We start from the raw sequence: 27,911 nt of genomic DNA, 5'->3' as shown, positions 1-27,911 counted from the left end.
CTGTGAATTCAGGGTCGCCGCTGATTGCGACACGGTGACCACTTGTTGACCCCTTATTGCGTGAATCTGAAGCACCTTATATCCTTACTCGTCGGCGGGCATCGACAGACAGTTTCGCTTGCGTCGCCAAGAGAGGAAAGCGGTCGCTGAGGTTGCGCAGCCGGGAACGGTCTTCGGAATACCGGGCTCAAGTTGTTTCGGGTAAGTCCACACCGGGTGTGGTACACGCATTCGCATTTCGTTTCCCAGTCTAAAAAAGAAAACATGGTCAAATTCACAGACTTGATGATTGATTTGTGGGGTTTAACTTCCCAAAACCACCGCATGATCATGAAAGACACCGTAGTGGAGCGTTGCGGAAATTTCGACCACCTGGGGTTCTTTAACGTGCACCCAAATCCGAGTACACGGGCCTACAACATTTCGGCCACCTTTATCGGAAATGCAGCCGCCACAGCCGGGATTTGATCCCGCGACTTGTGGGTCAGCAGCCGAGTACATCAGCCACTAGACCACCGTGGCGGGGCCAAATTCATAAACTCGTGGCGCCAATTTAACTATATAATATTGTTCACTTGCATTTTTAATCGTAACTTTACGTCTTAAACCAAAAAAAAAACATGTGAAAACCACTAAGCAACATTGTTTCCTCTGCACTTTTGTGTGTATGTTGCTAACTCTGCTTGAAGTTTTTGTCCGTAGTTTTCTTAAATAAATAAATAAATAAATAAATAAATAAATAAATAAATAAATAAATAACAAAAAAGCCAATTGGATTTAATCCCGGCCGCGGCTGTCACATTTTCGGGGAAGGCGAAAATGCTTTCGCGGGCTTAGATTTATTTGCACGTTGAAGAACCCCGGGTGAACGAAATTTCGGGAGACCTACAGTGCGGCGTCTCTTCATCATATCGCGGTGGTTTGGAACGTTAAACCTCAGCAAAAATTATTACATTATAACACAAAATAACAGTTTGGGTGCTACTTTTCTGAGTTATGAACCAGAAAGATTCTTCGGTTATGAGCTGCAGTATCAGCCAGTACTCTGCTATGGACAGATTTTTACTTAATTTCATCGCGAGTTGCGTAACGTTCTGTTGTGCTGTTTCGTTGCGCTACTCTCGATTATATTGACGTGTTAATACCAACTCACCGGACATTTAACCCATCAAAAGCTTCCCAGTGTTGGCGTACTATAGCTTCAAAGTCCGTAGCCAAGAGAAGAGAAATCGTAGAGAAGGAAAGGCGAACAGGTGAACTAGTTCAGGATTATCGGTTTGCTACCCTACATATGGGAGCGAGATGGGGGACAAACATTCCTTTATATATGGTGGTGTCACACTTGCTGATGGTCTTGGCTATCTGGAAGAAAAAGTACCTATTTTATTTATTTATTTTTTATTTACAATACTGCTAGCCCTTGCGGGCTGTAGCAGGGGTGGGAGGTGAACAGGTTAACAATACACAAACAATGTTAGGCAAAAAACAAGTCCAGCCGTCGTTGAAAATCCTGTGAGGATCTACATCCTGTAAGTACCTCGGGAGGAAGCGCATTCCAGTCAACAATAGATCGCACCAGAAACGAAAACTTAAATACATCCACCCGCTGTACATAGCTTGGACAGAAAATGAGTGATTGAGGACAGAAAATGAGTGAATGAGGACAGAAATGAGTCATTATTTATTCGCTCTAAAACACCCATGCCCCTACCAATAAAGTGGCAGAGATGGGACTGGGGATGCCCTAAACTACGGGCTTGTGGGCTGTGGGCCCGTAACTTACGAAATTAAGTTCCGTAGTGCTACATCCCAACGCGACGATGTGATTATGAGAGACGCCGTCTTGGAGCGCTCTGAAAATGGCGAACACCTGCAGGATATGAGCAACCAGGGCGGCAACCTGAGCCACCGGGGCTCTGTAGAATTTCGCTTCCATGAAAATGCAGCCGCAGCGGCTGGAATTCGGTCCCCGCCACAGTATAAGGTCAGCCGTGAGGCGCCGTAACCACTTGACCGCTAAGGCAGGTCAAGCCAGCGTTATCAATGATTTCAAAGACCCGGTGAGGATGACAGATGCATCCTGCTCTGAACTATAGAGTTAGAGATAAGTAATACGTACTCGAGCTACGATGTTTGCATACGTCGTACGTGATAATATTCGCAAAAAGAAATAAAAACGACCGGAGTGAACCTATTAAAGGCTGTTTGATAAAGATGTATACATAGGAGATCTTATATGGAAGAAACGCGAAACTACACGCTCAGTGCCTCATTGCTTCTAATGTACCAGTCTGGTGGAACAGTTCCACCATCATTTTAATGCAGGGACCAGGTATGTGGGGCCCTTATGGTTTGCATATTGACTCTCGGAGAGGGGCGTGGGTCTAATGAGGGCGGGGGGGAGGAAGAAACTCGTGAGGGTGGGGGCGCCACTCCGCCCCCCCCCCTCCCAGTGGCGTCAGCCCTGCATCTTGATGTCTGCTGCGAATGAATGAATTTAGTTAATTGGTCAGGATTGAAATTTTGCAAGATCTAGGAAAAGCCGAGTAGGTGGACTCTTTTCTTTTTTTCGTATGTGTGGTAGGGAAGAAACGTTAATGTATGTTCGTGTGTTTATTTCTACGTGTGCGCGTTTATACACATCCAAAGTAGCAAAAGAAAAAAAAAACGTTTGAGAGGTTCTCTTAAGGTCCACCCGAAAGCTGACCCCCATATTTTCTATGACATTGCATTGCCGAGTAACTCAGGCGACGAATTGCAACTCATGATTACGGAGTTAGACTAGGAGAGCAGAAAGGTGGGTCTTAAAATTAATCTGCAGAAAACGAAAGTAATGTACAACAACCTCGGGAAAGAGTATAGCGCTTCGAGATAGGTAATAGTGCACTTCAAGTTGTAAAAGACTATGTATACTTATGGGCAGGTAATAACCGCATAGCCGAACCACGAGATTGAAGTAACTAGAAGAATAAGAATGGGGTGGAGCACATTCGGCAAGCACTCTCAAATTATGGCAGGTAGATTGTCACTATCCCTCAAGAGGAAGGTATATAACAGCTGTATCTTGCCGGTACTTTGCTACGGAGCAGAAACGTGAAGACATAAAAGGGGGTTCAGCTCAAATTGAGGACGACGCAGCGAGTAATGGAAAGAAATATGGTAGGTGTAACCTTAAGAGACAAGAAGAGAGCAGAGTGGATTAGGGGACAAACGGGGGTTAAGGATATCATAGTTGAAATAAAGAAGAGTAAAAGGACATGGGCCGGGCATGTAGCGCGTAGACAGGATAACCGCAGGTCATTAAGGGTTACTAACTGGATTCCCAAAGAAGGCAAGTGAGTTAGGGGGTGACAGAAGGTTAGGTGGGCAGATGAGATCAAGAAGTTTGCGGGTATAAATTGGCAGGAGCAAGCACAGGACCAGGTTAACTGGCGGAACATGGGAGAGGCCTTTGTCCTGCAGTGGACGTAGTCAGACTGATGATGATTGTGATGATATTTTCTATGCTAAGCACTATAGCTATGTTTGCGGGTTAGTGCCTACCGGCAGTGAGCTTTTTCTTCCCTTTTCTTATTTTCTGTTCTATGCCCACTTTCATTTCCAGCCATATTTATCACAGTTACTAGATTTGGACCTACAAAAAAGAAAAAGAAAACGCCTATGAGTCACTAAGAGGGTGGGCAAAAGACGTGTTCTTGTCGAAGTGGTTACGGCACGCAACTAGAGAAAACCGTGTGAACGGAAAAGCACGGTTGCAGAATGGGAATACTACACGGCACAGCACGCACGAGGACGGAACAATCGAGCTGTGCTCCGCGTGTTCCCAGAGGCGTTCCAGTAACAATCGCACCTGCATTTCCTTTGCTCGCACCGTGTTACATCCTATACACCCCGTAATGTTATGGCAACAGGCTTCCAAAAGTAACGCCGAGCGGCGCCACTGCTGTCATCGTTCGCCATGCTCTTATACGCCCCGCAATGTTATGGCAACAGGCTTCCAAAAGTAACGCTGAGCGGCGCCACTGCTCTCATCGTTCGCCATGCTCTTTATACACCCCGCAATGTTATGGCAACGGGCTTCCAAAAGTAACGCCGAGCGGCGCCACTGCTATAGGGTGGCTAGACCACTGCTCTCATCGTTCGCCATGCTCTTTATACACCCCGCAATGTTATGGCAACGGGCTTCCAAAAGTAACGCCGAGCGGCGCCACTGCTATAGGGTGGCTAGACCACTGCTCTCATCGTTCGCCATGCTCTTTATACACCCCGCAATGTTATGGCAACGGGCTTCCAAAAGTAACGCCGAGCGGCGCCACTGCTATAGGGTGGCAAGACCACTGCTCTCATCGTTCGCCATGCTCTTTATACACCCCGCAATGTTATGGCAACGGGCTTCCAAAAGTAACGCCGAGCGGCGCCACTGCTATAGGGTGGCTAGACCACTGCTCTCATCGTTCGCCATGCTCTTTATACACCCCGCAATGTTATGGCAACGGGCTTCCAAAAGTAACGCCGAACGGCGCCACTGCTATAGGGTGGCTAGACCACTGCTCTCATCGTTCGCCATGCTCTTTATACACCCCGCAATGTTATGGCAACGGGCTTCCAAAAGTAACGCCGAACGGCGCCACTGCTATAGGGTGGCTAGACCACTGCTCTCATCGTTCGCCATGCTCTTATACACCCCGCAACGTTATGGCAACAGGCTTCCAAAAGTAACGCCGAGCGGCGCCACCGCTCTCATCGTTCGCCAGTGCTCTTAACACTCTTTCGCCACAACACTGCCACCCCATCTACTGCGCACGCGCCGAGATTTTGGGTTAAGCCCGCAGGGCGTCACAACAGTAAATATACTTGTCTATTTGTAGTGCTCCGGTTCGAACGATGACAACATGCGTGCACGTGTCCCTGCCGCTGCTGAGTCCGGTGACAAACCGCCTTCGGCGGCAGTTGTCTATCCCCGGTAACGCGCAGCTCGGCCGCGCGGGCGTCACGCCCAAACTTTAGCTTGGGTTCCCCGTATCCTAGGCGACTGAGTTAAACCATCCATTATGTATGTTGCGTGCCTTTGTATGTGAAAGTGGATAGAGAAGCCCCAACTTACCGTGTCTGCAAATATTTCCGTCAGTTTAACTTGCGCATTTCATGTTTGTTTGTTTTTTGTCATTTTATTATTCTCTTTCCTGCCCTCTCTTGGGGAATCTTTAATGACACAGAATTGTATCCTGCGTTCGCTTTTTCGTTATTTGCACTGTCCTGCAACAATGTTCATGAATAAGCCAGCCCAAGTAAGCGCACTCGTGCATTACAAATCGCAGAATGAGGCTGCTTGTTCTTTTCGTTCTCTCACAGAATGAGGCTGCTTGCACTGCTCGTCGTGGTGGCAGCGTTATGGTCCTCCGGTCATGGCCTTCGAATCGACAAGAAGACGGGTGCCTATGAGGACATTGTGGTCGCCATTGACAAGTCTGTGGAGCCCAACGAGCGAATCATCGACAACATCAAGGTACATTGCCTCCACAGCATGTTCTCCTTCTTTAGCATGCGTCGTAGCATGGGCGCCGTAAAACAGCACCGAGGTATTGGGTTTGAATCCCCACAGAGGCGGCCGTGCGCTGGAGGGCCTAAACGTGGTCATACATTGCACGCATGGTTGGGCAAGTTTTCATGTCCTGAAAAAAAAAAAATGGAGTGCTATAGGTGTGCTTAGAGGCGCTTCCATTAGATTGGGGAGTAAGTCTCGCCGCAGTAGCATCCCGACTCCTAGCGACTGACCTGGTCCAATAAAACGGGCTTCGCAATGAATTCAAACATAAAATTGGCTTCTGAAGGAGGAAATTTTCGTACTCTACGTCAGCTCTTTCCATGTCCGTGTGTTGCTTTTTACTTCTTCTTTCTTCAAATGTCATGAACCAACTGCCCCAAGGAAACGTTTTGCTAACTCATGAAATTGACATGACGGCGGGCTTCCATCGGTTCCTGGCTTTACGGAATAAAGATACAGTGCTATTGCGACGCAGCATCAGAGATATTCGGCTGCCGTTGCCGTCGAAACCTTCAAGGTCAAGGCCCTGCACATCAAACGTTGACGGGTCAGGTCTGGCTTATTGAGAATGCGCAGTAGACTTAGCACTTCCCTTACATGACTAGAAATTACCCCCCCCCCCCGCCTACTTTCTAACTCCAGTGCCATGCGTGACAGTCATGCGACTTGCGAAGAAAAGTTACAGTCGTTTGTTTTTCGAAGACTTTCCCTTTAAGTGTTGTGTAACAGACCAATAGGAGCTATTGCTATTCTAAACTATTCTAAATGAGAGCCATTGCTATTCTATGAATAAGAGCTATAGCTATTCCTATTCTAAACGGTTACGGTATGATCGCACTTAACTTGCTTCTCGAAGGCCCTGTTCCGCTCTGCGTCGGCGTTTCTCCACCGGGCGACACGAGGCCTCGTCCACTTTGGCAGCGTGACCATCGCCATACCTGACACGTGGCCCGTTCGAGCACAAGCACGGAAAACCACGGCCAACATGTTCCCGGTGGCCGACGTGAGGGTTGCCACACCGAACCCGCAGTACGGTGACACTCCGTACACGCTGCAGCCTCGGGGGTGCGGTGAGCGGGGCGAGTACGTCCACCTGACGCCACGCTTTCTTAGCGACATGAACAGCTCCATGACCGAGGTCTACGGCAGTCCAGGTGAGGACTTCCATCAGCCACTATGTCGCCTGTATAGTCTCCCATACTGTGTGAGTGATGTTAAGTGAAAAGGAAGAGGAAAGTGAGCCCCGTAACTGTCTCTCCGGGGGAGGACACCTCAACAGTAGCTCACGAGGGGTGGGGGTAAAGGAGGGATTAAAAGGATAGGATTAAAAGGTAAAGAGATAGAGGTAGGAAGGAGAGAGCCAGGCATAGGGAGAGTGAACGACTAAAAACGACGGAAGTAAAGAGGAGATAAAAAAAAGATGGACACGGTCGCAGAAGTCCGAGGACGGGGCACCACTCGGCGAGAGCTCTTGTCGGCGCCAGGAGATGGCGTAGGGCGAGCACAGTCGGCCAGAGCTGCACTGTCGTCGGAGATCGTGGAGGCACAACCGGTCGGCACGAAACCCAGCGAGCGAGTCCGTCTCCCATATTAATATACCATCTGTATTTGGCAGTGTCGAGGAACAACTTGCCTTTTTAGCGGAACTTGTTGCTTGGCGATGTTTAGGAGTGCACAAACGGCTGGCTGACGTAGTACATTTCGCTTTTCTAACACAATTTGAGTGAAACCGGGAATTATCAGAGTCAACGCCAATCGCTTGACCTCTGACCGGCAGCTTGCCCGGGGTGTACCATGCTGAATACGTGTCTGGTGTAGGTCTCGGCAAACCTTCTACGACTCGCTCACAGTTAGGGTTACTCAGTCTCAAAGTGACGTGCTAGTGCGAGCGTCAGTGAGTCCCGAGTAAAATTTTGATGAAATTTATTTTAAATGAACCCGGCTGGGCTGACGCAAGCGATTCGCGTTCAAGCCAGCTCGTTTGAGTATTCGTGATGAACTTGAGTTCATTAAGCTCATGTGAGTATAAATTCCATCAACGTCTTTTCGAGTGGTCCTGTAGAATCTAATAAGGGAGAGAATATATATTTCTGGGTATGCTTGTGGAAGTTTCGGCGCATGTGCCAGCCTGGGCCCTCAGGGTTTGCTTGTCCGTTTCGAAGACCTGAAAAAAAAACGCACAAAGACATGCTTTTGATTGCAGCCTACATGATGGTGCACGAATGGGCCCACTTCCGGTACGGAGTGTTCGACGAGTACGGCGACCCGGAGAGCTACCGGTACCCGAGCCTCTACTGCGAGTTTGGCATGGTAAGGTTGCGTGCCTCGAGAAACTCGGCAGCGCGCGTCTGCCTTCACAAAGCACGGACTTGCCTCGACACAGGGGTGCTCTGCTTGGCGCAGGTACGCGCCAGCACCTGCTCGCAACATCACAAGTTCAAGGTGTACACGGATTCCGGAGAGCCGTGCCGCATCTACAAGGGATGCCGCGTCTCGTCCCTGTGCAAGTCCCGGTTCTTGAGGAACGACAAGGACCCGGTCACATCGTCCATCATGTTTATGCCGTACATCAACGGGGTAAGTATATAATCGTACACGGAAGTCCTTGATTGTGGATCCCTCTTCTGCAGCCTATTGCGTGTATTCACTTCACTGTACTCAAAGAGAGGAGAACAAACTTCAAATTTCAAATGACCTTAGATTGTGCGTCCCAATATCTGGGATTTTACGTGCCAAAAAGTACGATGTGATTACTGAAGCACGCCATGGTGGAGGGCTTTGCAAAGTTCGGCCATCCGGTGTTCCTTAATGTGCCCTGAAATCGCGCAGTATACGGGCCGCGGCCTCCATCGAAATGAGGCTGCCGCGGCTGGGATATCGAATATGCATGTCTTCATAATCGCAAGGCAGCACTAAAACAAATAGGAGATGGATGGATAGCACGGGTGTTACCGAATTCTCTCCTCTTGTTAGGACGACTGTAGTCATCGCCTAAAATGCCTTTAGCATCGCCGTCTGTATAGGACACTTTTTCTTCCCGCATTCTCGAAAATTCTCCAGCGTAGAGATATAAATTCAGCAGTGTCAGGAGACAGTGTGACTTAGACGTTAATAGTATCCGTTCATTGAAGCTATGACGATGAAACTTACAATAGAGTTTTTCAAATGATAACGTGCTCATCTCTCTCTCAAATAATTCACTACTTGAATATGCTGTCTCTTGAATAATTTACAGCTTAGAAGTAAACTTATTATCACACTCTACATCTCGCAGGTTACAGAATTTTGTGACAAGGACGGTGACAAGAAGCACAACGCTCACGCCCCCAACAAGCACAACCACCTTTGTGAGCGCAAATCTGTTTGGGAAGTGATCAGCGCCAACGATGATTTCAATGGGTGAGCAGATTATTTGGTCACTCGCAGGTGACTTTTCGTAGCTCAAGTTTCGTGGCAAGATCATGTATTAGCATAGCCTCCTATATTTTTTCATGCCCACCGAGTGGCCCGGGAGCGGAGCAAGGCGCCCCGCCCGTACCTTCTATTTCATGCGCTCGCCACCACACGGCGCTGTAACCCCATACCCACTCCCAGAGCAGGCGACGCGACTACGCTGTTGCGCGCGTGCTTTTGGAGAGAAACTTGCGTTCGTATTAGAGATGGAGCTGTAAAATAAATGCGCAGGTTGCATTGGTGTTTCTTCATGATGCACAGGGGTGATAGAAAAAAAAAACGCGAACAGCGCGGCGCGATCTTTGCATCCCGCTGTGACCCTGGTGGGAATAAAAATTAAATATGCTAGAATAGTTTTATTCTAGTGGCTTTCAATTATCATGCAGGATACGTCTCCATTTTCGTTTGTCCATTGCTGAAACCGAGGATAATGACGACACCTGCACAGCTCTGTCCACCTGCACGGTGGACAGAGTGACGGTGGACAGTGCTCGCTTGCGTCGTTTTCCAGAGGTAGCGGCAGTTCGCTTGCGGTGCAATCCATCGGTGATAAATCTTGAGAGTCGACGTCGACGGACGGCAAGTCATTGCGAGGAAGTGAAGGGGTCTCCAGTTGGCTCTCAACTGCTCTTCGTTTCCGCGGTGGTGTGTTCACTGGCGCAGCTGCCTTGCGTTTTCTCACAAACGCGTCGCTTCCCTCTCTCTTTTTCGGAGGCTGCAGTTACGGAGGATACTCTTCGAAAATGCTGGGAACAGTGTCTTTCTTGAGTTTGCGAATTTTGCAGCCCTCCTTGAAGTCGGAGGAACCGAAGTGTCGGCTGCATACAGTCGATTAGCACGACGACGTATTCGGTGCCCAGTCGTCCCGAGAAATGACCTTTAGCCATTTCGCTCGAAGTTCCGGATCGCTTGGTATCTCGTGGATCGATATGCCCGGCGTCCGTTGTTTGCTCGAAGACTTGCAGCGTGGTACGCAGCAGTACGGCATCTTGTCGGGTACAGAACACCCTTACTGATTCCACACTGCAGATAGAAAACCGAATTCGTATGTGAAAAGTAATGCAGCATGAATTTGCACCGTAAATCACAGTTTTTTGCGTAGCGAACAATATAGATTGTGACGGCGCTAGCAACTCACACATGGACCCGTAGAATAGTAAACAAACGGTCGCTTCATTCAGTGGCACTGAACATTATGGATCAGAACGCTGTTAGAACAATAAACGTTCATGTAAATAATTCAGTGTAAAATGATCAAGGAATTAAAAGCGACAGTATAAAGCTATGTATTAAACGTACTTCCGCTTGCAGCGTTCCGAATTTGTGCTACGATGGCGTAGGGCTGCCTCTTACACTTACACCAGAGACCACGTTAACATTAGCGGTCAGATTTGCAGTGACATTGCGTTCTTGTCACGTTAAATTGCATATACCATTTGTTGTTTTTGAATCTTTACAGGCCGCGTTTTATTCCGCGAGCACTGTACACATTGTCTGATAGTTCTGTCATGCTTCCCTGATAGTCCAAACAAAAAAAAACATAATTAAAACCGTTGCTTCCGCAAGACACACAAGCTTACCTGCGACAAACACGACGGACAAGGAACAACTTTTGCTTGTAGAGCTACTTTTGTAGGTACTTCGAGGGCTTCGAGGTGCCTCAACACGTTGCAGCGTAGCGAACTTTGCTGCTATGCTGACTATGCTTGGTACATTCAAGAGCATGTACGGGCATGGATGGATGGATGCTATGAGCGTCCCCTTTATAACGGGGTGGTGACAAGTATGCCACCAGGCTCGACAAAAAAAAAAAAAAACTTTTTTTCTTTTTATGTTGGCCTAATGCCTCTACTTCGATAAATTCTATCTTAATAGAAAAAAAGGTAAATTTTCAGCTTAAGTTCTCTGCCATTTACGGCACACTGTCCATATTTTATTTTTCCAATATTTATTTTTGTCCTTTCTATCTAATTTTCTGCCACCAATACTCTAACCGTCTCTTACTTATTTCAATCGCGGGTGTGTTCAGCTTTCCATTGTTGTCCCTAAAACCCAAGGCTTCCTGTAGGCTCGTGCCCAAACGTACACCTGGGTGGATATCTCCACATTCAATCAGAACATGCTCCGCCGTTTCCTTATCTTTCCCGCAGCATGTGCATTGTTCTTCTTCTTTACTGAATCTTGCTTTATAACTACGCGTTCTAAGGCAACCCGATCTCGCTTCAAACAGTAAAGCGCTTCCCCTTGAATTATCGTAAAATGCCTCCCTCCTTATTTCATTTTTGCCCTTTCGGTAGTTACTCAAAGCCGGTTTTTTCTCCATAGCTGCCATCCAGTAAATCCTCTCCGCCTCCCTGACTTTTCCCTTAACGCTCTTTGTTGACATACGGCTTACAATACCAGCCGTATACTTACTAGTGAGTCTTCTAGTTCTTTTTCTCCACTGTGTGTCCACGCTCTTCCTATACAAATAACGGAACACCTTCTCTGCCCATCTACTCTCCTTCATATTTCTTAGCCTTTCTTCGAACCTTATTTTGCTCTGCGCTTCCCTCGCCTCAAAACCTGCCCACCCCATATCGCCCTTTACAGCCTCGTTTGTCGTCTTCCCGTGAGCACCCAACGCGAGGCGTCCCACAGTCCTTTGATTTACATCCATTCCCGCTTGCACCTCTGCCCTCATGCACACCACTGAGTTCCCAAAAGTAAGCCCTGGAACCATTACACCCTTCCACAGACCTCGAAGCACCTCATACCTATTGTATCCCCACAACGCTCTGTGCTTCATTATTGCCGCATTCCTCTTTCCTTTTGCTTGCCGAGGCAAGTATGGGGTGCGAGCGCCCCTTGCGGAGAAGGCAGGCGTAAATCGAGGAGGAAGAGAAAGGGCAGCGGACGGCCTCCGCCGCTCCACTGCGCGGGCATAAAAAAATATAGGAGGCTATGGTATTAGTTACCGTGTGGACAGCTCGACGTGGTACTTGGCAGTGGCACCTCTTGCCTTGTTTTTGTACGAACAATAATAATGATTACCATTCGTGCGCCTCCCTCGAAGGTTATTTATAGCCGCTATGTTTCAGACAACCAACATTGGTCACATGTTCTCTGATAGTATCCAGCAAGCATTGCTGAAACTATGGACGCGGCTTCCAATGAGCCCCTTTCAGGCGCGCTGGCGGGCTGCGTTGCTCAGCCCAGGATTCGGTCACTAAATCTGGGTGGTCCGTCTGACCAAGGAAGGTGCTGCAAGCCACTTGGTCATCTCATTGGCGGTAACCCAACTTGGAAATTTATTGGAACTCACTCATTCACTCGCTAAGTCACTCCCTCATCGAACGATAAAAAAGTCGTGGTAAGAGTAAGACCTTTTTTTTTGCTGGGATGTTGAAGAGAAAAATAGATACACCTCTTCGTAACGAGGAATCATCAGGATGCTTAGGTTTCAGTGTTTAATTGAAGATAAAATAAAACAGGAGGGGGGGGGGGGAGGGGAGAACTCACCGGTATTGGCTAAATGCGGGAATACAAACGGAATTTTCCAGATACTGCGCCCTCTCACGTCGAGAGAGCCGAAGTATATAAACTCAAAGTGCGGATAGGCTGACTAGGGTAAAGTTGTTCAGACTGGCCTTTGACAAACACAGACAGTCTCATCGAAACGCTGGCCGGCTTGTCTAATGCACTCGTGCTCGTTCAACCCATTCGCGCTATGCCCTCGCGTTGGGTTTCTATTCTGCTCACTGAGCCAGCAAAATAGTTGTCTCCACACTCAACACGAGATTGATCATTCTTTTTCTTTTTCCTTCTTCTTTTTTTTGCAGTATCGCTCCTGCCGACCTCTCAAGGAACGTCGATGTCAATTTCACCGAAGTCCAAAAACGAGAAGGAATTCTCGGCAGGCTGATATTTGCCCTTGACATTTCGGGCAGCATGGCGGTAAGTTGCATCTGTCCTACAACGTGCTCACTCTTAGGTCAAGAACGTGGTGCGTCGCGAGTTGTCATGAGCTGTACTAGGAAGACTAGACTTGAACCTTAGTTCCTTTTTTGTCTCTTTGCACATATTCAAGCGTAAACTTCGAATACAAATTCCCGTTCGCGATTTATCGTTCGCTATTTAGCGCGGTTTTCGAGGCTGCCGGATCATCGGTACTTAATTTACACCAGCACTCGGCCTCCCGGACCTGTTTTTGGGCCCTGACTGCAGCATCGGCCCGGCGAATGCGAGCTCTTTCACGCTTCCTCTCTCGGCGCTCTTCTAGGATCGTAGTAGGAGTGGATGCGCGCGTTCTCGGCTGATTCGACGCCTCGGATTCGACGGGATGAGTGACGTCCCTTACAACGCAGTCAATGGCACACGTGCTTGGGTGCGATGCTGAGAACGATGTGACTGATCGCACAGCCAATGGAGACCACTCGCGACACCAACGCCGAACGGTTTATCGTTTTTTTAGCCATGTGCAAATTTCGCTGTATATTCTTACTGGCAGAATCCTGGCGCAATTTTCGATCTCAAAAGCCTTTGTTCTGGTGAGCATGGTAGTCCCGAAGTAACTCCTCCACCCCCTCCCGTGAAGCTTCTCCTACCAAAAAAAAAAAGGGCAGAACGTGGCACAGAAAAAATGAAGGCGGATTCGGAACTAGAGAGAAAATAAGAAAGAAAGAGAGGACGGTCTTTCTAGAGATAATTCTTCCAGTACTTACAAAGGCAGTTACTCAGTAAGGAGCAGAATATTCAGGCCGAGAAAGTGCTAGGAACAATTCAGGGAAACAAAATCCTATCTGCTGGCACGTAGCAGAAGTCTTCAATACTAAAGTGTTGAAGGACTCTGCTCGTAGTAAGTCAGGCTTGGCTCTTGTTCGTGACAAAATTTGCGAAGCCATGCACACAAGGCTCATATGTGGCTAATTGTCCTTTGTTTTGCTCTAGGACTACAACCGCATCGGGCACCTGAGAGAAGCGGCGAGCCACTTCATCCGGGATGTGGTACCGGTCGGCCTGGAAACGGGACTGGTCGTCTTCCACTCCTCAGCGTACGAGCAATCATCGCTGACGCCTCTAAATGACTCGTCAGCGCGCCAGGAGCTGGTTGCGAAGGTGGAGAAACTACAAGCTGACGGAGGCACGTGCATCGGCTGCGCCTTGAGACTTGCTCTACAGGTAAGCACGTGTGTCTCTTCTGATGGACGTACACAAGGGTAATATGGGGGAGGGGCAGGGACGTGCAGAACCGCTGATACATCGTTGAAAAAAAAACGATATTGGACCGGTCGAAGTAAGCTTTACTCGCGTATAGACCCGTCGATGGTGTATATATAGCAATGGTCTAAAGCTCACCCGATGCCCCGCCGTGGTGGTGTAGTGGCTAAGGGACTGGGCTGGTGAGCCGCAGGTCGCGGGATTAAATCCCGGCTGCGGCGGCTGCATTTCCGATGGAGGCGGAAATGGTGTAGGCCCGTGTGCCCAGATTTGGGTGCACGTTAAAGAACCCCAGGTGGTCGAAATTTCCGGAACCCTGCACTACGGCGTCTCTCATAATCATATGGTGGTTTTGGGACGTTAAACCCCACATATTAACCAATCAATCAGGTTCACCCGATGGAGCGGGCTGCAGTCATAGTTCCGCAGTTAAGGGACGAGGCATTGTAGAAGGTTGTAGTGGGAGACAGAAGTTTCAACAAGCCGTGAGCTAACGTTTCTATATTTCAAATAAGTTACTTCCCATATACCACGAACGGGTCTCTTCCTTAGGTGATCGGACGTCAGTATTCGAGTAAGACATTGATAGTGATCTCTACAACAACCAACATCTGGCAACAATTCTGAAACTTTAATTTTTTTCTGTTTTGCTTCATGGTTATAAGGACGGTTACCACATGAGAAGCGTAACGAAAGGAATGTTTTCGTGCAGCCACATGCTAGTAACTTACGAAGAGCTCCAGCAAGAAAAAGATATACGGGACAAAGAAAGACATATGTCTACCAGGCCGCTAGCGAAAGGTTCGTAGGCCACGTATAAACTCATGGTGTACATAAAACTTCGAAGTAGGCAGCATCGCTTCTTTTGTGTGCGTATCTGCCAAAGTACCTTGCTATAAGTCTGTTCGATACTTAAGATTACGCGGAGAAAGGTGAGCGCTATGACGTCATGATATATATTATATGACGTCACGAGGAATCGATAAATAACCTCGAGGACTGTATTCACTCATCTTGAACTTCGATACTGTGCAAACTCTTGACACGGGCCAAAGAAAAGCAAACGTACAACGTGGTGATGCCTCTTTCTTTTTCTTTTTTACCTACCTTAAAGTAGTACAAGATGACTCCTAACCAAATGCTCCATCTGGTCGTCTTGCTGCTGTATTCACCCTCGGGGCGTTTTCTCTGACCAGGCGCTTTCCTGCTAAACGAATGGTCTCTCCTCTACCGTAGAAGTGTAATTGACTACAGTCGACTACAAGATAAAAATAAATACAAGCTGCACGTACAGCCGTCACCAGGCCTTTCACGTCATTCAGGCCGTGGGCGACATCTACAGTCTATCGTCCGTCAAAGTTCGCTTTCTGGACGTTCGATTTTCAAACAACCACGTGCATGAAGTCGAAGATGACGTAAACTTATGTGCCACTTGTCTACCACGGCTTTCTGATGACAGCCCGGTTGCCCAATCCTCCGTGTAATAATCGTGCATTAATACAATATGCCACAGCCAGAGGCAAGCGCAATTGTTCGTCGTTGTAAGGGAAGGGGGGGGGGGGCACGCAAAGTGTTTCCACAGCACCTCCTCCTCCCTGTTTGTGGAATCCAAATGAAACAAGCGGTCGAGGGGAAGCAAAACTGAAAATTAGCGATTACATTTTTTTTCACAACGGTCTGAATGGATCCGACAAAGCGAAGTTACGAGACAGACATCGCACCTATGAAATGATTAGGGGAGGGAGATTCCCCCAATTTCTATGACATTGTTACAGTATAGTGCATTTGAAATCAACATGCATTTAAATCACCTTTTCCGGTTCTGCGGTGCTGACGCACTCCCGGAAGTGCATGCATATAAATATTGGATAATGTGAACGGAAGAACGACCATATTTTTAGAGCATCAAACACGTTATGTGAAGGCGACGGGTTCGGTCTCTGCCGGTGACACGTTGCAATTTATTCCCGATTATGCCGTAATTAGTACGATATGGTTACCGCAAATAACGTGCCCCGTACAATCTTCGGCTTCATTGTCTGTTGACTTCCATTAACATTGTGTCTAACAAATAAAATCAAGTTCCCTGCCTTCGTTCCCCTATAAGCGTCACGTCTTTGGTCTTCTCTCTCTTCTACACCACCCAGATGTTCCAGGCGAATGAGCAGTCTGCTGCCGGTTCTGTCATCATCCTCATGACCGATGGCGAAGAGAACAACAGTCCATACATCAGAGACGTTTTGAACGACTTGATCGACGCTCAGGTGGTGGTCAACACCATTGCCTTCGGCATGAACGCCGCGGAGAGGCTGGAAGAGCTGGCGCGACAAACCGGAGGCAAGGCCTTCGCCCTCCGCGACGGCGAGTCTAGCGCAACCATCGCTCTCGAGTCGGCCTTCCTGGACGCAACCACAGCCATGATGGACGATGACAAGAAACCGGTTGTGGTGAGTTGATTGGTGTCGTTCTTGTCTGTTTATTGCATAGGTCAGCGAACTCACTCTGGCTCAGATCGAGTCGTGAGTCTGAGTCTGAGGGAGTCCGGGTCAGTAATATTTTCGTGACTCTGAGTCCGAGTGAGTCCGAAGCTCGAAACATATTTCATGAGTGAGTCTGACTGAGTTCAACAAGTTTTGCCGACCTATGGTTTATTGGAATCAGTAATGTTTTTTTCCCGTATGAAGGAGGGCCTATAAAAACAAAAAAAGTCAGCAGTGTGGAAAGTTGGGCAAGATGGTGAAGGTTCATTACAGCGTAACTGTGCCCTGGAACGATACACGAAGAGAGAAGCAAGACAAACAAGCGCAGACTAACCGCTGCGTTTACTAAATGATCAAATGAGCTTCTTTGGCATGTCATATGGGTTTATATTGTTAATTAAAACGGCTGATTTCATCATTCAATAAATCAATTTGTTAGTCGGCGCTTGTTTGTCTAGCTTCCTTTCTCAGTGTATCGTCCCAACACACCATTTGATTATAATGAACAAAACAGAAATCTGGAAGGCATCAAAAGTGGGTACATATTGTGGAATTCAGTGAGTGATATCGGGGTATAAAGACAGTGCAATGGAGTGGAAGTGTTGGGCTCACAATTGCGAGGAATCTTGACGGATTCAGAGGTATGCGTATTTTCCTTCGTTCGTGTTTAACAATTCACACTATCTGCAGAAGTGAAAGAGCAAAGGACAGGCGCTCAACATTTCTATTGTCTCCCCAGAAGTCCACTGTCAGAAGTCCAGATATTCTGTCAGATGTCCACATGGACCTCTGCCATTGGCGTAGGCAGTAGGGTGCTTTGAACTGTTTATATATATAGAGTACGTAAAATGTGTATATACACGCACATGGACAAACACGCGCACGAAACTACATGGAGCATGATTCAACCCCTCCCCTTCCTTCATTTCCAAAAAAAAAATACTAGCTACTCCACTGGCCTGTACTATAACTTTCTCAATAAGCTATTCTAATACGTTTTCTTTCTCCATTGTCGCTTCTTCAATCGGATTGTCTTTGCTGACAGCGTACGTGCCAAAAGCGATTCATGTGAAGTGTTTTCCCTTCTATAGGCAAGCAGAATTCAGGTGGCGGCCTTACGCTTGTGTCGGCCTCGCCACCTGTGAACACGCCTTCTACAATTCATGAAAAAAAAAACGGTAAACTTGCGTTGTTGAACATGTGAAAGATGAAAAAGCCTAGAGCAATGAATTCGTCTGAAGTTGCCGCCACGCAACAGCTAATTCCAGGAGGGCGTATGTGTCTGACGGTAGGAAGTACTTCTGACTTGGTTTGTAATGTTGAAGTTGCGAAGGTGTGTTGTAGTCAAGAGTTCGACCGACTCCTTCTGGTCAGATTTCATGATGAGGATGTAGATGCAGTCACTTAACAAGTCAAGGTGAAAGAACAGCGACGTTTCGGGACTGGTTCCTTGTTCACACTAATGTCAACGAGAAACCCGTGTGGGTCCCGAAATATCTGTTATTCTTTCATCTTGACTTGGTCCAGTGACACACCTAATGTGAATAAGAAACCCGTAATCGTCCCGAAACATATCGGTGTTTTTTCACAGTGGCTTGGTCTGTGACTGCATCTATACACCGTCGTTACGCTGTGTTGATCATGACTTTCATCTCCACCTCTTAGATCTTCGAGCAAGCGGCCAAGATTTCGGACAGGCGAGAGTTCCCGATCCTGGTAGACGCCGATCTGGGAAACTCGACCATCGTTGCAGTGCAGTCCAAAAAGGCATCCCTTCTTGAGGCGGAGCTGCGCTACCCCGACGGCAAGATCTGCCACGACTGCATAGAGTCCGATCCAGCAGCCAAGAGCGGAAGTTACATCAACTTCAGAATACCTGGCATCGCTACGGTAGGTCAAGAAGGATTTTTCATTTTGGGGGGTTTTACGACTCAGAACCACGATCAGATTGAGAGGACTGCCGTAGCTGGGGACTATGGCATAACCTTGACCCCCAGGGTCAGTGGCGTTGCAAGGGGGTGGCACAACGGGCATGTGCCTCTCTCAAAAGTTTTTTCCTCAATGAGATCAGATCATCATCATCATCATCATCATCATCATCATCATCATCAGCAGCAGCAGCAGCAGCAGCAGCAGCAGCAGCAGCAGCAGCAGCAGCAGCAGCAGCAGCAGCAGCAGCAGCAGCAGCAGCAGTAGTCCGACTAAGCCCGGGGCTGGGTTAATTAGTTGGTTGTTGAAATATTATTCCAGAAAACACCTAGTGCTTGTTTCGCAGCTTAGTGGTGCGCATACCGTTAGGGCAATCGATATCGCCCACCTCCTAGAATGGCAGTGTGGCGTACCAATTCACATTTCCGCCCTTAACTGACCGGAGGTCGGCGCTTCGGAAAAACCCGGCGAAATATGTGCGTTTGCGCTCTTGTCAAACGTAACGACGAGTCCTTTTTTGCGTGAACCAAGCTGAAACGCCCAATTTCCTTTTCATTCTTACTTGTAATGCCTTGCTTTTTTTGTTTCTCGTGGGTTGAGTCATTTGGGAAGTAGTGATTAGTTGTAGGGCGTTGGAGGGCGTTCTAGTTCATCAAGCTCTTGTTCCAGAATGTCCCACTGGGGGCTCAAGCTGTGTCCTACATTTACTTTGATTTCTCGATGACTATGGTCGAATACTGCTTGACAAATCTACGGAGGACTCGCGCAGATGATCGTTGCACGGCAACCGATCGCCTCCGCGACTGGAGAGATAGTGCCGCTCATACACTCGGCAATGTACTCCGAATTCGCGGTCACCGGTCGCCCGGCTCATTACGTCACTTCGCAGTGCGCGCCTACTTGTGCCAAGCATGTGTGCATCCGCCTGTGCAGAGTATATACCGCGAACGTGCAAAGTTGTATTCGCCGATATAGAGCACTTCTGCGCATGATACGTTTTCGAAGTTAACAAGCAGTCACCTTTCACTCTGACATAGCATGTGGTTTGCGTTTAGTGGACCTTTATGTTGTGCACAAGTATGCTTCACTTTGTCTCCTCCGTTGTCGTACAGCCGGGAACCTGGACTCTAGTGGTGTCCCAAAAGACTCCAGGTGGTGAAGCTGCCGACGTGCACGTGCGCGCCACGTCTCTGGCTGGCGATCGCTGCACGGAGCCCGTGCAGGTGCGCGCTTTCCTCAAGCAAGCGGAGGTGAACAGCGCCAAGGAGGCTGTCATCTACGCGGAGGTCACCAAGGGCGCCCAAGTGGTCCTCCATGCCAAGGTCACCGCTACCGTCATCAGGCCCAGGATGCCTTACGAAGTCGACGTAGAGCTGTTTGACGACGGACTCGGTACGTTTCACGTCTCCGATCTCGTGTAGGCAAGTTGTAAACCGAGCGGGAAACACAGCGAACCTGGTGGCAAGAGAGCGAGTTGATCAAGAAAACGTCGTTTTGCACCATGCAGCATAGGTCCATGACCTATGCTGCATGGACGCCTTACCATGCAGCATAGGTCAGGCGTCCGTGCTAGTCGCACGGTCGCAAATGACCGCTTTGGACGCAAAGCAGCTGCTTTGCCTATGTCGCTTACTGCTCGATTGCCAGTCGCACGACTGACGTCACTAGCTCTCAACCAATCAGATGTTCTGGAACATGACGATGGCTGATTTTGTTAGGCAATTGCAGTGTCAGTTGAAGTGAATTCTGTGTGAACGTTGCCAGACCCGTATGGTCCGTGACCTGTGCTATAGTCCCACGTGTGAATAAGCTTTTACTCAGTGATAGAGCAGCGGTACCATCACTACACCAGTACCTTCATAATTAGGCATCTTTAAGATTATGTATACTGTTTTACACAAAACTTTTAATACTTTATGTGCTTCCTCTGAATTGTAGCCTCCAGAGGCCGACAACCCGTGAACCGCACTTGGCCTGCAAGGCCGCATCAACGTCGTTTCTCTCCCCTCATTGGCCTTGTCACTTCTAACCTGAATGAGGAAACGTTTTAAAATAAATGTTCTTTTGCATCTTATTATCATAAATTGCGAATTCTTCACATGTGCGTGTATTTATGTCACTGTTTTCTGTCTCTTTTTTTTTTGCATTTCTGACACTCACCGAATTTTCCTCTCTTCGCCTGCAAAGCGCCTTCAGCATTGCCGTGCGACCCTCAAAAGGTTGCCGACGCCTGGTCTAGACCACAGACCTTTCGACCACATAATATTACAGTTACATTTGTTTTTTTTTACTACGAAAGCAGTAAAATTAGGACATTCGAGGCGCATTTTCGCCGTCGCCGTGAGGTTCCCGATAAAGTAGAAATGGATTACATTCTGCGAAAACCCCGGTGCACCATGTTGGTTAACCTGTTAATGCAGTGTAATGACCCAGAGAAGACCTGCGTAGTACCGGAAGCACCTCCTACGCGCCATCGCTAGAAGTCCTTCAATATCCCTATATATGTTGAGTTAGCAATCGTCCTACGTGTATGCATACGTTGTATAGTTGTACCCTCTTAAGCAAATGCCGAAGTCACGCCGAATGTCCAGCGCTCAAACGTTACACTGTTTAAGGGTCTCCAAGTTCTCCAATATTAACATCGAATGTATATTACGAACACGTGCCATCACTAAAGCCCAACAGCATGACAAGTTCTCACGCAGATGGCGCGTAAATTGCCTATGCTGTTTTCGGCGCAGCACTTGTCTTCCTGCATGTGCCCACTTTCTTAGACGCTATACACCTTTTCACAGGAAGGAGAAAAACACCGCCATGATGGGCTGTGCGCTGGAGTACAAAGGCTAAGGGCGCCGCGTTGTCAGTGCATTTTCGAGGGGACGCGCCAATTCGCACAGCCCAAGGAGGGCTATGGCGGCGCCCAGGGAGGCGTTTATGAAAAGGTGAATACACTCTCGAATTTCAGGCGCTGACGTGACGGCCAACGACGGCATCTACAGCGCCTACTTCACGCAGTTCGACGGCGTCGGCCGTTACTCCGTCTCGGCTCGCGTCGTCAGCGGCAACGACTCCGTCGTCGTGCGAGGACGGAAGGCGTCCGGAGGTCTTCCCGCACCGCAACTGATAGGTATGTCCATTCTTACATTGTGTAAGGAATATCGTGGGCAAACGCGTGTCAGAAGAACGTTGCTCGCATCCTGCTTCGCATAGATGCAGCATACCAAATCAGTGCACGAGTCACAGGAAGTTCTGCGCGGCACCCCTCTTTCAAATAGAAGTGTTCTAAAATGATCATTTCACTAACCTGGATTTATACACAACATACGGGTAAAGACATTGCGGCTTGAGCCATTCTGGAGAATAGTACTGCAGGAATGTCCAGGTATAGGTAACTATAGTTTGCACACATAGTGCACAAAGGCGTGGCAGACACGGACGAGCGTATACGTACCTACACCAACTAACTCTTCCAACGGCAATTTTTTTTATGGGACCGTATACACAATAACAGTGGTGCAGCCCCAAACAGAGACAGTCTCCACGAGTGCGGCGAGCTTGCGTTGCTCAGCTTGAACACTCAGCACTGCTAGGTGTCCAGCGAGCCGAGCATGCCGCCAAGGGCCAGCGCTCCACGGCCGATGCCTCGGCAGACCACAGGCCATGCTATTAGACATGGTTAGGTTATTCTAACAGCGTGGTCCCAGCCCATTTTACTGAATGAAGGTGCAGCTAACAAAGCTCTTTTTTACCTGATCTGATGCATTAAAACAACCTACAATCGGCTACGACCTAGGTGTATACGTAAGCAGCACACACAGAGAACTTCAATAAACGTTTTGTATCCAATCATAATTGCTAATTTTGGTGACGTCATCTCCGTTCCGCTTATTTCAGACTTTGGGTGTTTCCACACACACATACACGTCATTTGTTTTAAGCTGTTCGCATGGATGTCCAGGCCCATTTCATCACACATTCTGACGTCGCAGCACAGCCGAAGATCATATTTTAAGTATGAACGATATAACCCTTACTTTTCTGTACCCGTGCTACTCACACTGCCACAGTAAAATTTTCGCGACTGTAAAGCAAACCGCGAGTCGCACTGCATTAGATACGCCAATGACAGCAATGCCAACTCTCGCTGGTATCCTTCACACGAGAGGAGGCTGTGCCACACCTTCGCACAAATAAGCAAGACCCCGAAAAGAATTGACGCCATTATCCGCGATGCTACAGAGAAAGCTCTGGATCTCCCTATGGCTACTCCCCCCCCCCCCCCCCAACACAAAACTCAGGGCGTTGGGTGTGCTCAACTCCTATACGGGAAGCGCACCTCATAAATCACTATGCGAGGCTTATGCAGACGTCACCCAGGCGGCACCTGCTCAATCGGTTCCACATTTAACGCACTTGCACTCCGGAGGAGGCGGAGCGTATTCCAGAACTTGGCCGCCAAATGCTCTGGGTCTGCCCGCTCCCAACTAACATGTACACGCCCACGCACGAAAGCAGGCGACTAGTGTGGGCTCGTACGCTTGAAAGACAATGCCGTTCCCGGCCTACCACGTAGACATATCAGGGCCGAGGCCCAAGGGATTTTACGCGGCCGCTGCAGTTCACCAGGGAATGCACGTGAACGGGCTCTTCTTCTGGACACAAAATTATGAGCGGGCTGAGGAAGTGGCGATAGCGCTTGCTGCCGCAGATCACAATTCGAAGACAATATTAACAGATACCACCCAGCAGGGTAAATATCCTTCTTAGCTAGCCGTATTATAAGACAGGCTGTCGCTGATCTAACCCGGAAACCCATTAGTTGGGCACCTGGCCATAAGAGTTTACGTGGTAACGAGGCCACCCTGACGTGGTCGCCCGAGCGCTTACCCACCGGGCTCCTCAGCCGAGCTCCTTTGACTCGGAGGCCAATACACCGCTGCTGCGGTCCCAATGCGTGTATATTTTTTGAGACAAATAAAGATTTGATTTGATTTTTGATTTGATTTGATTTGACACTCACTGTCATTCCAAGCTCCTGCAAAGGGGCTGAGTAAATCGGATAAGCGAACTTCAAGGCACCTGCAGACGCGTAATCTACTATGTCCTGCAATCATCAAACACTTGGGCGGTGCCCACACAGTGGGGAGACCTGTGACATCTTCCACATGGTGTGGGCATGTGCGAAAAATCCCCACGTGCCCCCTTCTTCTACCCATTCCCGAGAGGCGTGGGAAACTGGCCCTGCCTCAAATGCTCCCCGCTGGAGTCTCAACAGACTTTGACGAGACGGGCTTAAGTCGCGACCTCGTCATGTGGTGTCCCGGACTAGGGACGCCGACCATGTAACGGGCTCATGCTTTGGTCACAGATTTTTTGTGCAATAAGTGTTTACATATTCTCTCTCTCTCTCTCTCTCTCTCTCTCTCGCACTACGCCGGCTAGCTTACCCGAACTCCTAAATATGTGATTCATGCATAAAATATGCCCGACTCGCTATACGGACCCCAGCCCGGGATGGGCTATCTCAACTACCATTCACGTCTTCGTAGAATGTAGCGCTGCGTACTTCCCTCCCCACCCACATATCCTTCGGTACACCCATACCCCAGAGCAGTGGGTAGATACCCTTCGGGACGGCGCCCCCGAGGTCACTCGGGTGCTCCTTCAGCAGGCCCGGGCTGTCGCAGAGGTTGTCACAGGTGTTCCGAAATGAGGACCCTCTCCGTTTTTTTTTGCATTCAAATAAAAATCTATTCATCACACTGAACGTCCCTCTTAAATAGTTTACTGACCAATGCGGCAGGGTTCTATGGGTGGAGCTTGTATTTACTGTTAGGTTGTTACCAACTAAACTGCGCTACATGCACTGCTGTCATCTGGTGCTCGAAAGTATCCTCAAGTTTAGCGAGAACACTTTTCCGGGCCTGATCGTATGATTGTCTTACATATTATTCTGTACTCTATGTAGAAGACCCGGCTACCACGGCAGTCATAAATGAAGCTGAAGGAATTCCATTCGACCAGTTCGTCTACATAGACCAGGACATCGAAGAGGCCGAGCCGCAAATCGTGTCCAGTGAAAAAGCACCCGAGTTTGTGCGTCATGCCGAAGGGGGATCGTTCCGGGTCGCCAGCAACATCGACACGTCGACGATACCGCCGGGTTCCATTCAGGACCTGAGCGTGGACGACTCTTTCGTCGGTGAAGACGATGCGCACGAGGTCATCTTGTCCTGGACCTGCCCGGGAGCTCACCTGAACTTTGGAAACGGTGAGTATAGCACGGTTGCACGTTGGTCTTGTTTGTGTATAGCAATCTGTATGGACTAGGATCTAGCACAACTGATAGAAAATATGAAAGCACACAAGACACACACGTGCGTAGACGCACAGCAGGCTTGTACAGCGAAGTATACTTACGGATTCGCAGCGTACATTTGCGCGCATGCTTCACCAGGAGCGTCCAGGTAACGCCATTCGTGGTGTATGGGAGCTAGCTATTTTGCCGAATAAGCATGACATGCAAAAATGGCACCAGGAGTAGGCGCGAAGGGAGAGACCCACGCAATGAAGGGACCAAGCGTAACAAAAGCTCCCTATCTTCCCGTTTCGCCATCACCATGGTGGAACTCACTTTGCTTGCATGGGCGTACGTCCTTTCAAGTAACTAAGCCCTGTACCCGCTCTGATTAGGTGCAATCATAGCATGTATAGTTGTACTGCTATCAGTGAGCACTCCGTATCAGTATTGAAGAGTGACACTTTTCGCTCATGGCATCAATGTAAATCACGATACGTCGCATACATGACACAAATGGCGTTGTCATGACGTGCCAACCGCGTGTGGGACAGACAGGCTGCACCATATAGCATTCCACAACTGACAGCTGCGCCAGAAGGCGTACGTCTAACGAGATAAAGCAGCAGCGTTGGAGAGACGTTATGTTATAGACATAGAAGCCGAGCTCGCCAAATGACCGGTATTCATTTTTACTATCCAGACTTTCTGCATTACGATTCTTATTCGTGCAGCTTCTCGAGTTGAACTCCGGGTGAGCACGCTCTTGAACAACCTGCTCGAGGACTTCGACAAGGCCCACGAGATCCGCGACAACTCCACGGAACAAGGCCACATAACTTCGGCTGCCGTCGGCTCCAGGCAACGACTGCGGACCTCTGTGCCCAGCGAGCTGGTGGCAGTCGCGAATAACCGATCGCTCGTGGATTTCTACTTCGCCGCGCGAGTGTGGAACGACAAGGGACTCTCTTCGTCGGTGTCCAACATTGCGAGGGTCACGTTCGAAAGGCCGCCGCCCCACGTGGAGCCGAAGAAGGGCCTGCCGACGTGGGCGCTTATCGGGCTCATTGTCGCTGGGGCTGTGGTCGTTGTGGTTATCGTTGCCCTTGTAGCGTACTCGGTCGGTAAACGGCGCAGGAGCGTCGTCTGAAAACAGGTACCACAGGTTTTGTGTGTGCGTTGTTTTTTAAAGGCGCCATAAGACAAGAAGTAGCCGCGTGATGATGTGTCGCATAGGCGCGAGGTCTTACAATGTAGGGGGAACTACAAGGTTCTGGTTTCATGACCCGACAGGACGATGGCGTTACATCGTTAATCCATTGCGTTTAAACATCAATCAATTGATAAATCAATCAATCAATCAAACATCAATCAAGCAAGTGTGCAAGAAATTTTCGCTTTAATACCAGGTGCATGTACACAGCACATGAAAAGCGTCGAGACAGCTTCATTCGGATATGGGATCTTCACCTTTACGAAGTTCCCTGTTGTAATCGGCCAGATTGATCGGTCCACGAATCAATATTTATTTTAAAGCTTGTGAACAATCTGGTCCCCTTGAAGCTGACGGACGCATACATATACACGTGGTAATTAGATAACTCGTCCACGTTACCGAGTTATCACAGATGCGCCAAACGCTCTGCACGAGACATAGGCATGCATGGACATATACACACTGTCACAGCTAGGTACTTAGTCCCGTTATGTACCACACAATACTGCAGTAGGTACCCGGATTTCGTGTCGTTTCTAATGATCTCGACTGCAGTTGTAACGGCGAGGTCGGCGTTATAGCTGTTATACATTTGTACATAATCAGTATTATACACAGATTTTGGACCACGTGGTCACAAACGGAGGGTTTTGTTCGCTTCGCATCACAGTCGATGTTAATGAGTTATGGTTTGTTAATGATAAGAAGAGTTGGTCTTGTTATTGTAATAAAGATCCCACACAAGGTTTGTGAGACGAATAAACTGTTTTTATACTATCATTGCTTTTCTAAACTGTACATGTAGATGGTTTTTGAATCACTATGACGGACGAAATACCAATCATGGCGGCGAGTGCCACCGTGTCCTCCTCCGCCTCTTCCGAAGACGAGGCTCAAATGGATGTGGCCGTTGCAACACTGCCGGTGGAGTCAACAACTGATAAGGCGAATTTCTGTCCACACGCTTACTTTACGACATCGACATTCACCAAATCATCGCAGTAAAAAAAAATTCTGAAGCAATTTAGCTCGTTGGTGTCTTATGCTCATGGTGAAGGGAATGCATATATTTAGGAAGAGGAAGGACAGCAAAGTTCTCATGAATCTGGTGAATAATATTTAATGTATGTTTGTTCATCGGTGTTGGGGTAACATTTAGGGAGGTTAAAATACGCATACGAGTGCAGCTGTTCAATAAACGTTGGTACTGAGCTGTCGAATGGGCTGCTGCGAACTCACTGAAGGTATTCGAGGTGCCTGTAGCAAAGAGTTTCTCAGTAGAGGCTGTTCTTGGCACACCACGAGCAAACGTATATAGAGCTTGCGTATCAGTGAATTCACCTTATCTTCCTCAGGCCTTGTCAGGTGAATATGTGGGAGAGTGAATGTGATCTTTTTCCCATAACAAATGCTTATACTAGTCCTAATAAATGTGCTTCGCGAAGGTTTCCGAGCTAATTAGAGACTCCTCCTATAACTTGTGTTGTGTGGTCTACGCTGGTAGCAACCGTCTGAAGTGTGTAAGTACTGTTTGTTAGAGTGAATGTGCATGCTACAGTACACGAGTCGCCATGCATAAAGTGCACACCGGTGTTGCACCCAGGTTTTACATTAAAGATGATGTTGTGATGACGTTATGCTTCAACAAGGTGTCCTTGCTGCCTCTCATATCGCAGCTGCAACAGAACACATAAACACAACTGAAAGAGAGCAGTTACCTAATGTTCTTTTGTGGAACACGTCTCATATTCGTTTTAGTAGCACGTTTGGGATGAGTGGAACCACTATACA

The 27,911-nt window shown here is 48.4% G+C and overlaps 1 protein-coding gene across 1 annotated transcript; it reads left to right on the top strand.

The window, feature by feature from the left end:
* The first annotated feature begins 74 nt into the window (after nucleotides 1-74).
* Nucleotides 75-26,114, top strand: LOC119163579 (calcium-activated chloride channel regulator 1). The gene is made up of 14 exons (XM_037415607.2): nucleotides 75-201; nucleotides 5,353-5,506; nucleotides 6,402-6,699; nucleotides 7,749-7,855; nucleotides 7,949-8,122; nucleotides 8,820-8,944; nucleotides 12,820-12,934; nucleotides 13,928-14,158; nucleotides 16,345-16,644; nucleotides 18,343-18,567; nucleotides 19,719-19,998; nucleotides 21,572-21,733; nucleotides 24,575-24,877; nucleotides 25,639-26,114. Exons 2-14 carry the CDS (start codon nucleotides 5,354-5,356, stop codon nucleotides 26,052-26,054), a joined length of 2,889 nt encoding a protein of 962 aa, XP_037271504.1. The 5' UTR covers nucleotides 75-201; nucleotide 5,353; the 3' UTR covers nucleotides 26,055-26,114.
* Nucleotides 26,115-27,911: the final 1,797 nt, after the last annotated feature.

Source organism: Rhipicephalus microplus, chromosome 9 (genome assembly GCF_043290135.1).
Source record: "Rhipicephalus microplus isolate Deutch F79 chromosome 9, USDA_Rmic, whole genome shotgun sequence".
Lineage (NCBI taxonomy): Eukaryota > Metazoa > Arthropoda > Arachnida > Ixodida > Ixodidae > Rhipicephalus > Rhipicephalus microplus.
Note: the sequence above shows the minus strand (reverse complement) of the source record. Positions and strands in the feature narration are given on the sequence as shown.

What these genes read in the sequence shown, in the direction of transcription:
- LOC119163579 (XM_037415607.2), top strand. Translation starts at nt 5,354, where the DNA reads ATGAGGCTGCTTGCACTGCTCGTCGTGGTGGCAGCGTTATGGTCCTCC. An exon ending in GCTGTTTGACGACGGACTCG is followed by an intron (nt 19,999 to 21,571) that starts GTACGTTTCACG and finishes CTCGAATTTCAG; the next exon opens with GCGCTGACGTGACGGCCAAC. An exon ending in TCACCTGAACTTTGGAAACG is followed by an intron (nt 24,878 to 25,638) that starts GTGAGTATAGCA and finishes TTATTCGTGCAG; the next exon opens with CTTCTCGAGTTGAACTCCGG.